General features: G+C 35.8%; 1 protein-coding gene across 2 annotated transcripts; it reads left to right on the top strand.

The window, feature by feature from the left end:
• Positions 1-1,028: 1,028 nt before the first annotated feature.
• On the top strand, positions 1,029-9,186 carry RB195_003666 (uncharacterized protein; the record flags this gene model as incomplete). 2 transcript variants are annotated; one of them, XM_064201417.1, is made up of 6 exons in its annotated part: positions 1,029-1,164; positions 1,401-1,622; positions 1,774-1,902; positions 2,002-2,186; positions 4,130-4,245; positions 8,805-9,186. In XM_064201417.1, 6 exons carry the CDS (start codon positions 1,029-1,031, stop codon positions 9,184-9,186), a joined length of 1,170 nt encoding a protein of 389 aa, XP_064057297.1. The 2 variants fall into 2 exon arrangements, with proteins under 2 accessions (XP_064057297.1, XP_064057298.1); XM_064201416.1 differs by lacking the exon at positions 1,029-1,164 and having other exon boundaries at positions 1,481-1,622.
• Positions 9,187-12,615: the final 3,429 nt, after the last annotated feature.

Raw genomic sequence — 12,615 nt, 5'->3', positions numbered from 1 at the left:
TAGAATTTTAAAAATAGAAAAAAAGAAATGATTAAAAAGAATATTAAATTAATATATAAAAAATTAATTACATAATAATATAAAAAATTAATATTAAAATTAATACTTAAAAATAGAAAATTTTAAAAACATCTTGAATCTTTCAGACCGCTTTAGTAGACAAAGCACAGCTACAGCAAAAAAAGTTAAGAGCATTCAAGAAATAACTATTTTGAAAATTATATGTTATTTGTTTTTAGGTGGGATGTTTAGAAAAAAAAACTTACAAACATGGCTCTCGCAAAAAGTTGAAAAGATTATCGAGGATATGCATTTATTTCTATGGTTGGAAAATTTTACGTAATTTTTTTTAACTGAATTCTTTCTGGAAAAAAAGAAACAACAATAAAGTTCAGAATGGACCTTAAATATACGAGATAAAATAGCTTAGGGAAAGATTGTTCCCCTTTATGAAGGGAATTAGGATTCTGTTTGGAACAAATCCCTGCGAATGTATGATTACACGCTTCACCACTACTTCCATTCCCAATACAGGAAATGAGACAACTCGTCCGAAACTTCACACATCGTGAATCTTTTTCCTGCCATTTTACAAGTTTTTTTTTAAGACACGAAGTTCCTCCGCAATTCCTTAATTTCCCCTAAGTAATTTTGGTTATAATCACCTGAAAAATCTGAATATTTATACAAATCATAACTTTCTTCTTTTTTCGCGACTTTTTAAAAATTCTCTGGCAAGAAATTGCGATCCTCTTCTGTAAAAAAAAACAAATCCTATTGGCATCGCTTAGGCCAGCCCCTACAGGAACCAATGAAAATTTTCTTGAATTAAAAATTTTACAAATTATGTATTAACGTGGACAAATAACTCAACTAATAAGCAAAACTCTTACATTCATACTCAAACTCAAAAATTGTGGAAAATTTCCCGGATTGAATCAGTTAATATGAGAGGCAGCGCACAGAAATTCTCCTAAAAAATTTTGCTCTTGATCTGTGTCCTATACTTCGTGGAAAAGGATACAATTATGTCGTTACCCGTTAATCATAGTCATCTCACGTCGCATCGTTCACGGTACGACCCACAATTGGATTTGAGCCAAGATTTTGGGAACAACTCCACCTCTACGGCTATCCGCGAATGTCCATCGTCGACGTTCCTGGGTGAATTCGAGTTCTTTTCGAATATTCTGTCGATTTTTCCTCACAAAAATCAATAATTCATTCGGATCGATAGAAGAAGTTCACTTTTTAAGGAACCCGACCACAAAACCCTCACTGTCAAGTGGTTTTTGGCTCATCAGCCCATTTCTTTGTAACGTCTTCTCTGCTTTTTTCCTAACGTTCACTATTCGTGCCCATCTGCAGGTGCATCCAGAACCCTTTAGAGTTTTTTTTAGACGTAACTCCGGGAAAAAAACCTGCTTTTCGTCTACAAAGTCCCAGTATACAGCCAACCAGTCATCCTAACACGCTGCCAATGGCTGCCAAACCTGTTGATGTCAATGGACTGTCGTCATCGCGTGGTCGTCGACGATACACTCAAGGCAGTTCGAGATCGAAAACGATCGAGTTGGGCACGTTATCCGAGGTTGAAGAGGATATCTATCACAATAAGGAAGGTTTGTGACGGATTTGCTCGAATTTGTATCTTTTTCCTGACGATGACCGTATGCGACCGTACCGTATATTCCCGTAATGAAATTTCTATCTTTTTTTTTTGACAATGACCGTATGCGGTATTTTTCCGTTTGACTAATGGGACTTTTCCAGGATATGAAGCACCTAATGATAAGGTGACAACAGCGGCACACGACAATAACGGCACAATACGCCGACCCACTAACGGAACGGTACGGAGTATAGCCAGACATTTGAGCGAGCGACAAAAAGTCGAGAGAGGTCGGTTAGGAGATTTATTATTATTTATTACACTTAGTGGATAATTTTTTTGTTATTCGATCTCACCAGAACCGCTCCAATTTGATCTACGTCCTTTAGCAAGAGCTCCAGCAGGAGCAGCAGCTACGGGCCCAGCCACACTTCACCACCAGCATGCCGAGCATGATTGTCCCGGGGTCAGCCATGAGGAGGTTCAGTCAGCTGTGAAATTTCGACAACCTCCCTGTATTCACTTAGATCAAAGAGCTATTCGATGCTTTTCGGAGCGCAATGAATTGAGAGGGGTGAGTCTCGTTGGGGAATTTTTAGAACCGCCAGATGAAACCCTTCCGCCAACCCGTATTTAGAATTATTTTAAAAATCGGACGAAACACTTACGTTAACCCATGTTTAAAATCATAATTGTGAATAATCCAGGCCCTGTTGTTTTTTGTAAACAATTTGTTTTTAAACTACCTCAAAAAGAGTTCTCATTCTTCATTTTCTTTGATACAAACTGAATAGAAATTCTAATCGCCAACGTTCCACGAGAAAATCTGAATAGCAGCTTTTTTGGGACCAGTTCTCGCTTTGTACAAGAGTATCACTCTAACAAACTGCTTATTTTTACTTTTCATTGCATTGATCGAAAAAAACGACAACATTTATTCTCCGAAGATGATTGAAAGCATGTACATACCTACTTAATTTTATGGATTTACGATCTACGCAAAGTTTTTTGCATGTTTTTGTAACACCTATGCGCGAAAAAGATTTTTTTGGGTTCTGGCACTTGTTCTCGTTTTGAGTAAGGTCTGAGGAATGTATGGTATGTGAGATAGTAGAATGTTTTCTTTAGAATGAACCTCAGCAGCGAAATTCCTCCACGAATGAACATCGCGAAGTAAAAGGTTTAGTGTTCCGCATTAAACCTTCTTGCAAGACAAGTTTTCCCGAGTTCGAGAAGATGTGGACCAGTTCTGGCAATGAAAAAGAGGATCCATGCTGTTTGTTTAATGTTACATGCGATAGATGTGACATATAAAGCATATGTTCCTCTTAAATGAGTCAAAGCGTTTCAAAAAGGGATACGAAAAAGTTCTGCTGGAATGTGTCCAAGTTTTCCAGATTTGTTTTTTTTTTCTCTTCTAGCTAATTGCTGGATGATTTCAAGAAGGTGAAGCTGATTAATCGTTGGTTAGTTGGAGAGGAAAAAGTCTATTTTCGATTCTCCTTACCTCATAATTTCATGGAAGGAGATTCAAAGATGTTCAACAAAATTTTCAGAAAAAAGTTTTTTTTTTTTGAAATCGACACCATTCAATAGATCCCTTTCTCCTGAAAAAAAATATATCAACTTGATATTTGAAGAAACTTCCAACAAACCGTAAAAAATAAGTTTTCTGGAAAAGCACATGAAAAGTTCTATATGCTTGATTAGAAAAATTTTAAAATTCGATAGTTAAAAAAAATACCGAGCTTGAGAGAGAAAAGGATTTGAAGCTGAATTTCTTAGGATCTTTAGGATAAAAACTGGCCCTTTTGAACGGAGTGAAAAGTGTAAAATCCCTTTGATGACGGAGGTGTAAAGATTTTTGCAGCTCTACGATTCAACTCGAAATTAGGATACGAACACGAACCGAAAATCTTCGAGCGAGCGGTTTCTCTTGACCACGTGCTAATTTGCGATAATTTACAACGTTGAAACGAAATGTGGAGTTCCTCCATTCAATCACATTTTTCAACAACAAATCCTCCATAATTGGTCTAATTTCTTTAATGTCCGTTAAATAGCTGTTTTATCCGAGAAAACCTATTTTTTCTGGAATCAAAAGATTCCCAGATATTGATTTATTTTCCCCTAAAAATTCTCTAACGGATTGTAAAAGGAACAAAGGCCCCTGGTATCTGGAAGATGAATACAGCCACCTAGCCATAATTAGGCTTTCGGTCGGGAAGCGTTGCTACGAGGGTCAACGAGAGGTCACACCCCCTCGTTAGGCCTCCGCCTCGCTACTCGTTTGTGAGACACCTTGCCGCGCCAGGTGTGTTCTGGCCACATACCATGTCGTTCGATTATTCCACATTGGTAAGCGTATGGATATTTTCGATTTTTCTCCCCAAAATTCGATTATTCTGGAAACACTAGGGCTGGTGAGAAACTTCCCTCCACAAATACAGTATCTACCATCTACAGTAATTCGACCAGTTTTCCTCCTCGTAATGTAACCGATGTTAATGTTTACAGCCGTTAGCGAAATGGAGCCCGACGCCAATGATGCATCATTTCGACGAGAAATGCAATCCTATACCGCATCCTTCAATGTCTGAGTTTCATCCCCGTGCTATATCGTCCGTGTCGAGGTTTGTCGAGGATTTAGTGCTTATGATAGATTTTATGATCGTAATTTTCGGTGATCTCGTTTAAAAGGATTGGATTTTCTTCGCATCCTGATGAGAACAATGCAAAAAGACAAAAAAAATCCTATAATTTCCTTTTTAATTCCTCTTTAATAATAATTTATTTAAACGAATTCAATAGTTCAAAAATCCTATAAATTCCTCTTTAATAATTTATTTAAACCAATTCAATAATTCTTCTTTAATAAATAATTTCTTTAACAATAAATCCAGAATTGGGTCCAGAATGTGCGTTTGGAAGTGTATTCGGATTCGAAGGAAGAAGGAGTATCGGTGGTCAAAATGGAAGAAAAAAGAGAGGAAAAGTTTTAATTAATTTTTCTTATTAGCAATTTCTTGGTTAGGTCAGAAAAATGTTACCACCGGTAAGTCCCAATCGTCCTTACAGCTTTTTCTATAGCTGGAATAATATAGTCCGGTCGAGTCCGTAATTACAGAAATATTTTCAGCCTACAAAATCCAGTCCTATAGTGCTTGTTTACGGTCAATATTGAATATATGGTGGACATTATTTGCATCATATTTTCTTCTTACTAAAACTGGTTGACATTGCATACCTTCTCAACAATTTGTAGGAGAATTTGCTGTATTTTTTACTTCTTCAAAGTCTTTTTCAACTAATTATTTTTTCTTGTTGTGGATTTTTTCTTTTGGTCCTTATCCTTTGTCTCCCTTATCTACAAGTCTCATCCAATCCTCTGTTCCCACAAACCGGCTTACACTGCCACTCACAACTGATTTCGTTAGGTCACTCGATATTTTACAGTATTTTACTGTTTCGTGCTTGTTTTCAAACAATTGTTCTCAAAAAAATCATTTATTTGTGCGCATCCTTAAATTTTCATCAGAAACGCTGGAGCATTAGGTCATCAGTTTTTTTTTCCTTTCAGGAAAAAAAATCCTCGTGAATTTTCGAGTTTACTACTTCTTTTTCGTAATTCAGACGACATTATTCCATTTGGAGACGTTCTAACTCAAAAAATACTCTTTTTAATAGTAATTGCTTCCCTGGAACCGTTGACCGTTTCACGATTTTTCGGTTCAACGCCCTCGCTAAAGTTTCGAGTCGTGTTGGTTGCTCGGATTTCGAGTTCCTCACGGGTCTTTCGCTGCTCTATATTTGTCAAACATTAGCACTCGTATTTGCTTATAATAATCCGTTCGATGAGGTCAGCAGCAGTCAAGAAACCTCATCGGAATTTCCGTAAATACTTCACGGCTTATGTAGAAGAACATTTGACTTGGTAACCTACTATCTGTAGAAAATAATTTTCATTTGATCAAAGATTCATCGCCGCATCCAGACGATTTTTCACGCCATCCTCTTCGGGAGAATCCTTGAAAAGGTGTCGATCTTTACGCGCGTATCTCTTCCGTTGTTTTTTTTTCGGTCACTTTTTCATCGATCTGGGTAAGGAGAGTTTTTGACCGGGTTTCGTCCGCAATAAAGACATGTTATTCTCAAGTGGCGCCGTTCTGGGCTGTTTAGAATCGTGGATCATGGACGATGAGAGTGTTTTCATGTGAAAACTCTAATGAAATGCTTATTATTGAGGGAAAAAAGTTTCGGGCACGTAAGATTGTTCATTTTACTCCGAAAATCCGTGATCTTTTACGTTTTAACGGATTCAATCCACTTAAATAGCATAATACTTTCTTTATTCTCCTTTTTCTCAGAGAATCTTTCATTAAAAATGTTTTATCCTTGTATGTACATATGCCTGAAGCTTTTCTATTAATTGTAAATTTACCCCAATCTTCACCTTTTTTGTAAGAATTATGATTATCATACTCAAATTCCCTGATTTTCAGGAGATAGGATCCAACCGAATACACATATGTGCATGTACTCTCTGAAACTTGTCACTTAATCTTGTAAAATCCTCCGTCTTGCAATATTTTCCTCTTTTTTATTTTCTTAAATCGTTTTTTGTTCTGAAAAAATCACACTATTTTGTTTTGTCTATTTTTATATCATATTATATTCTATTTTATTATTTTGTATTTTATTTTTATTTAATCTTGTTTCTATTTTTTCGCATAGACTTCTGATAGAAAAACTATGTGAATTTTACGTATTTCTTGGGATCCTTCAGAAATCCAAACTTCTTTCTACCTTTCAAATTTTTCTAGAACGAAAAGGTGTGACGCGAAGTTTTGATTTCTCTATAGACCCCCTTGTTTTACTCCGTGTTTGTTTAGCTTATTTCAACAGTTCCAGATTTTGAAAAAAAAAATTAAATTTCGTTCGTTCCTGCGGTTTTTTACACTGCATTTTCACTTTTTCACCTTTTTTACTTCGTTAATTACGAGAAGAAAAGAAAAAAACACTGTGTTGTATGTTCAAACAAATAAGAAAAGGGAAAACGACGCGAGACTAGCGAGTTTTTTGATAGTTGTCCTGAAAATCCTCGAATAAATCTGTGCGACTGCTCGACAAAAATATCATACATTGAGAAGTTTCAAAATATAAACAATTTATTTTGTAACCATTTCATAATGAAAATTCGATAGTAATGGTGTCTACAACAGATAAACAGTAAATAAATAGTGAAAGTAAAATAAATTGCTATAACTGTATTTTCTTCTTTATAGGATATGTTTCCAAGGGTTAGAATAGGATTTGCAACGAAACACTGCTGAAATTGCTTGGGTCCCATGTGCCTGTGACTAGACTGGCGTGCAGAGGGTTAAACCTTTACTATATTACCCATATTCCATTTATATTTTAAAGAAGGTTCAAGTTTATAGGTTTAAATGTATATTTTGAAAAATTTTCAAGTACAAGTACTATAATAATAATAATAATAATAATAATAATAATAATAATAATAATAATAATAATAATAATAATAATAATAATAATAATAATAATAATAATAATAATAATAATAATAATAATAATAATAATAATAATAATAATAATAATACACTTCACTAATATATTTTTTTTCCTGTGAGTTATATTACGGTCATGCTGTAATGTTTCAACTCGCATTTAACGCGTTGCTTCAGCCGTGCAAAGGTCACTTTTTTTTATAAATAAAAAAATGTGTCCTTCTAAACAAATATGCATAATGATTGATAATAATAACAATAATAATAATAATAATAATAACAATAATAATAATAATAATAATAATAATAATAATACAAAAATTCTGCACAAATATGGAAAGATCACGTTTTCTTCAAATATGTTTTCCTATACAAATATGCATGATATGCAGAATTTTTGTCGCAACGCTTCTGAAATATGAACCTTTTGAAATATTGGCCACCGTAAGTAGCCAAATAGGTTTATTATCTTTAATAGGTTTACTATCCTCCGTTTATTGCTCCTTAAAATTGAAAGCGAAAGTGAAAGCAAACTACATTTTGGATATTTTATTATTTTTTCAATTTTCATCGCTTACCTACGTTTATTTTTAAAGGCATCACCCCACAAATCTGAGGTGGTACGGATTTCAGGTGGAGTATTCGTATACGGCATAGTAGATTATGGAGAAGGGGGTGATTCCGTCCATTTCTTCCTAATTGCCGTAAAAAACGGCCCGGAAGATACGGCGCGTGCACAAGGCTGGCGCGCTCCAATCGAACTCCTTGTAAAAAATAGCTCCCCCGAACCCCCAAAACCCCCTTTCCCCCCCGTCTTTTTTTCAAAATTAAAAAAAAAAAGAAAAACCCCCCCCCCCCCCCTTCCCCCCCCCCCCCCTTTTAAAAATACCCCCCCCAAAACCCCCACCCCCCCAAATTTGTGTGTGCCTTAAACGTGAAACTCATGTGAATAGTCATTGAAGTTCTTAGAAAAAAAACCATCATTTATCAGAACTTTTGTGATGTTTGATTTTTCAATTATTGTTGAAATTATCCTCAGCTAAGCAATACTGTAGCTCCGTTGATGGTCTCAGCAGGAATTCCTGGATTCTCTGGGTTTTTTTTCGTTTTGTAAATTTTTTTGAAGCGTGTTTGTTTGTATCATTTAGCGCTGTCCTAAGGCGCTGTTTTCATCTAATAAGGGAATTGAAACAGAAAAAAGAACCTTCATTGACTGTATATTTATTTTTTAATCAATTTAATCAATTAAATTAATTAGTTTAATCATTCTGGCGGAAAATCCTTCAATTCAATGCTTTTTATACGTAACGATCACACTTTTAGATTTATCTCAAGACTGATTCTCCCAATAAAACTTGTGATGTTCAATGTTTTTGTAAAGAAAAGTCGCAATCGTGTACGTTGAACGTCAAAAGGCGGTGGTGACCTAATTTGAGTCCCGTTTTTTTTTTCTTCTTTTTCGGATGACGATTCCCTTTATCACGCGGCGGAAATCGACATAATTAACCTATCGCCATAAGATCTTAATTATACACATCGTATTGTGCCTATTTACGAATGAGAATACAATGATGACGTAATAGGGAAGGATTTCCAGAAAAAAAAAGAAAGCTGACTAAACTTTAAAGTCACTTCATCGACCATCTCCCATCTGTTCTTTCCAGGACCCCCTCAGTGCACGCAGTTCGCAGCATCTCACGATCCTCGTCGATGGCCGGCGGCCTTCTGGTCTACGATCCTCGTTCGATGTCGTTGATGGATCCTCGTCTGGCAGCAGCAGCGGCGGCGGCGGCGGCTGAGGTACAAATCCCGGATTATTCGGTTCCGCTATGGTATCCGTTGCCAACGCCACAACCACCGCCGATTTATATTCCGCTCGGACCACCGGTGATGCCGTTACCGCCAAAAATGCTGAAACCACCGAAAAATCCGTCGATCTGTGCCGAAATGTGTTGTGGTGGGCTGGCGCAAATGTTGTGGACGTTAATTTGTATTGTTCTACTAGGAGTTGTTGGTGTTCTCATTACGGCTTTACTATATTTGTGAAAATTTGTCTTTCTTAATAAAATTTACCTATTTTCTTTGCTTTTTGTTGTTTTTCCACGGTATGTTAAAGAAGATTGTGGAAAGGAGGTTCATTTTTGCTCAGATCCTTCAACAAAAAAGTGGTTTTCAGGGCATGTATGCAATTTCTTGAGCTTTACAGAAGAAGAAAAGAGGGAATGTTCTTTTTTTTCATGATACCTGGATGGATCTACCTAACATTTATTAATGTTTTATATTAATTCGGTTAAAGTCTTGAAGGAATCAGAATTAATTATTGACAAAAGAGGTTAATTTTCGAGCACAAATGCCTCATAGTACTAAAAAACCTATCCAACAGCTAATATAATAGCGGAGATACATCTTATTAGCAAGAAAAATCTGAAGAAAATGGTTTGTGGATCGGCACAGAGATAAATATGAGAAAGCTTAAGAAAGTTTGCGTAAACAGTGCGATGTTGAATAGTGAATTTTTCCTAAAATCCCATCCTAAAAACCCACTGTTCCTAAAAAGCGTGAAATGTTGAACGGGTCCAAAAAAATATTAACTATGAAAGAGTATTTTTGAGGTAGAACGTCTCTAAATGCAATAAAGTCATCTGAAGTACGAAAAAGTAGAATCGTAAACTCATGAATTTACCTCAAGGATTTGGATTTTTCTTATAAAAGGAGAAAGACGGTTTTCGAGAAAGAATCTCTCTAAATAGATTTAATGTCAATCGAAGCCACCATCAATATTCAGGTACCACCTACTGAAGACGTGAAGTGAGTACGTATGTAATACATTTGTAGTTATAGTATGTAAAAGAAATTATGCCTACACTTACTCCAATTCACAATACATCATCAATATTATTGTAGTAATCAGCAGAGAAATTGGTGAGCTTTTAATATTCTATCTATTTAAAGGCAGCATACCACGAATCTCGGATGGTACGGATTTCAGGTAGAGTATCCGTACGTTACGGGGTCGTAGATTATGGAGATCGGGGTGGTTCCGCTCATCTCTCCCTGAATCACTGCAAGCAGCCGGCCTCTGAATACTGTTTTCTAAGATGCCTTCTATTGCAGCGCGCCACCCTTGCACGCGTAGCGTCCCTTACTGCCTATCGGGGCAGTCCGAATTGATTTTCGACGAATCGCAGGGCGGAGGCGGCGCAAGGGGTGGAGCGTTGCAATAGGTGGCGTCGTACAAAACAGCATTCTGGAGGCGGCTGTTTACAGTCATGCAGGGAGAGAGAGGCGGAACCAACCACGTCTCCATAATCTACGACCCCGTATACGGAGATATGATACCGGATACAAATAGATAAATAAATAATGATGACCGAAGGTTTCTGTTCAAAAATGTATGTTTCGAATTTTCTATTTAGAACTGAGCCAGAAAACTAGTGGAACTATTCCATGTAAAGAATAAATAAGTAAATAAATAAGTGAATAAATAAATAATGATGACCGGAGGCTTCTGTTAGAAAATTTATGTTTCGAATATTCTGTATAGAACTGAGACAAAAAATAGAGGGAATATTCCATGTGAAGAATAAATAAATAAATAAATAAGCAAATAAATAAATAAACAAATAAATAATGATGACCGGAGGTTTCTAATCAAAATTTATGTTTCGAATATTCTGTAAGGAACTGAGCCAGAAAACTAGTGGAACTATTCATTTCTAATTTTTTTTTTGAAGGCTATGCTGATAAGGGGTAATCCGAAGAATAATGAGGTCATAATGCCACAGAAGAGTCACAAGTACAAGTGGATCCGAGATAAAAGTACAAAGTGTAAAATGTTGTATGAAGTGAATATATGTGATGTGCGTACTGGCACTGGCTCTGCAGGGATTTTGTGATTCATTCAAGTGATCGATTGTGGATCATGTGGATCAAAAAGTTTATCTCTGCTTCCATAGTGTATAGTGTTGTGTTGGACCATTTTAGGAATGATAGGATCTTATCCTACTTGTAAATATGTACATGGTGCTGCTTCGTTTGAGCGGCTGACTCCAACAGTGAACGACGTCGAATTCGAAAAATTAATTTCCAGGGAAAAATTCCATGGATGAGTGGATTGAAAGTATTGAAGAATTGAGATCATGAAAGCCTTGATTATCCAGTACCAAACAACCAATTTCGATTTTTTTTTAATTACTGGGAATATTTCTTATTCTCATCCGTCTCCTTTTCATCTGGATATCATCTGCTCCTATTTTTTGGGTCCACGATTTTTTTGGGCTCCGGGATTTCAACTTCTTCACTGATAAATTCCTTAATCTCTGAACTTTTTCAGGTTACATTAAATAAATGGTTTTGTACTCTATCGCAATAATTATTGTAATGGGAAAGAATTTTTTCAAATGGTTTATCTTTTTTTTTCAAATTTCATGTGCACCCTATGGAGATCGAAACAAACGATCGTCTTTGGTAGAGTTTATTCGATAAATCTAGCGTATAGTGCGCATGACGAATGTTCCAGTCTTGCTCCTGGCTCCGTGCCAACTGCGTGCACAGCTAAAGTGATGCAATTTGAACGTGCCGTAAAAGCAAACTGCATTTCCTCGTGATGCGATTAGTATTCAAAGATTTTTTCACCATAAATGTACTCATACTGTGTTACTTACTTTGTTTATTTTTTTCATTCAACTTTTCACCTTCTTTTTTTAGGCAGTATTTTTTAACGCTAATTTATTCATTCGAATACCAGTTAAAATGTCAATCCGCAATATAGTTTTCGATGCCGGAGGGATTTTTGTAAGGTGATCGAAAAAATCAGTTAAAATGAGCAGCAATGTCTCCTTAGTAGTATCTGAAAGATTGTAGTGGAGTCATCGGAAGAGCTCACGGTTCAGAGAGGTGAAAGTTTTTGCTTTTCAAAGAAGTGAAGGAAAAAATCTGTTGGGAATGATATGGTGCACAGCAAACACAGCCAGTAAACAGCGATGTCTGTAAAAAATTCCACCATTGAAAACAAATTTGAAATTAATTTTATTTAATCTGATTTAATTTTTAATAACTTTAACTTTTTCTGATTGTAGAGAGGTAGATTTTTAATCCAATTCAATCTTTTTAAAATTTTCAATCTTTTTTCATTGTGAAAAAGTAGAGAGCAGTAAAAACATTGCAAACAATGCTTAGATCTATGCTTACCTACAATGCTATGCATAAACATTGAAATACTGACGGTGAGTGACGGACGGTACGGCACGGCACCGCCGGCTCTTATCTTATGGTCACAAAATGAAAATTATATAACAATTCATATATTAGATTATTAGATATTGGATTCTTCGAGATCTATCCGAAAATTTGCGTATTGTAGAGAAAAGGAGCAAAAAATGGCTTCAATAGTCCCCCCAAAAAAACAATAAGTTCCAAAATACAATAATTCGGGGTACAGTTGAAATGTTTGTATTTAAATACTTAAAAAATTTT

Source organism: Necator americanus, chromosome IV (assembly GCF_031761385.1).
Source record: "Necator americanus strain Aroian chromosome IV, whole genome shotgun sequence".
NCBI lineage: Eukaryota > Metazoa > Nematoda > Chromadorea > Rhabditida > Ancylostomatidae > Necator > Necator americanus.
This window is presented reverse-complemented; position numbering and strand designations above follow the sequence as displayed.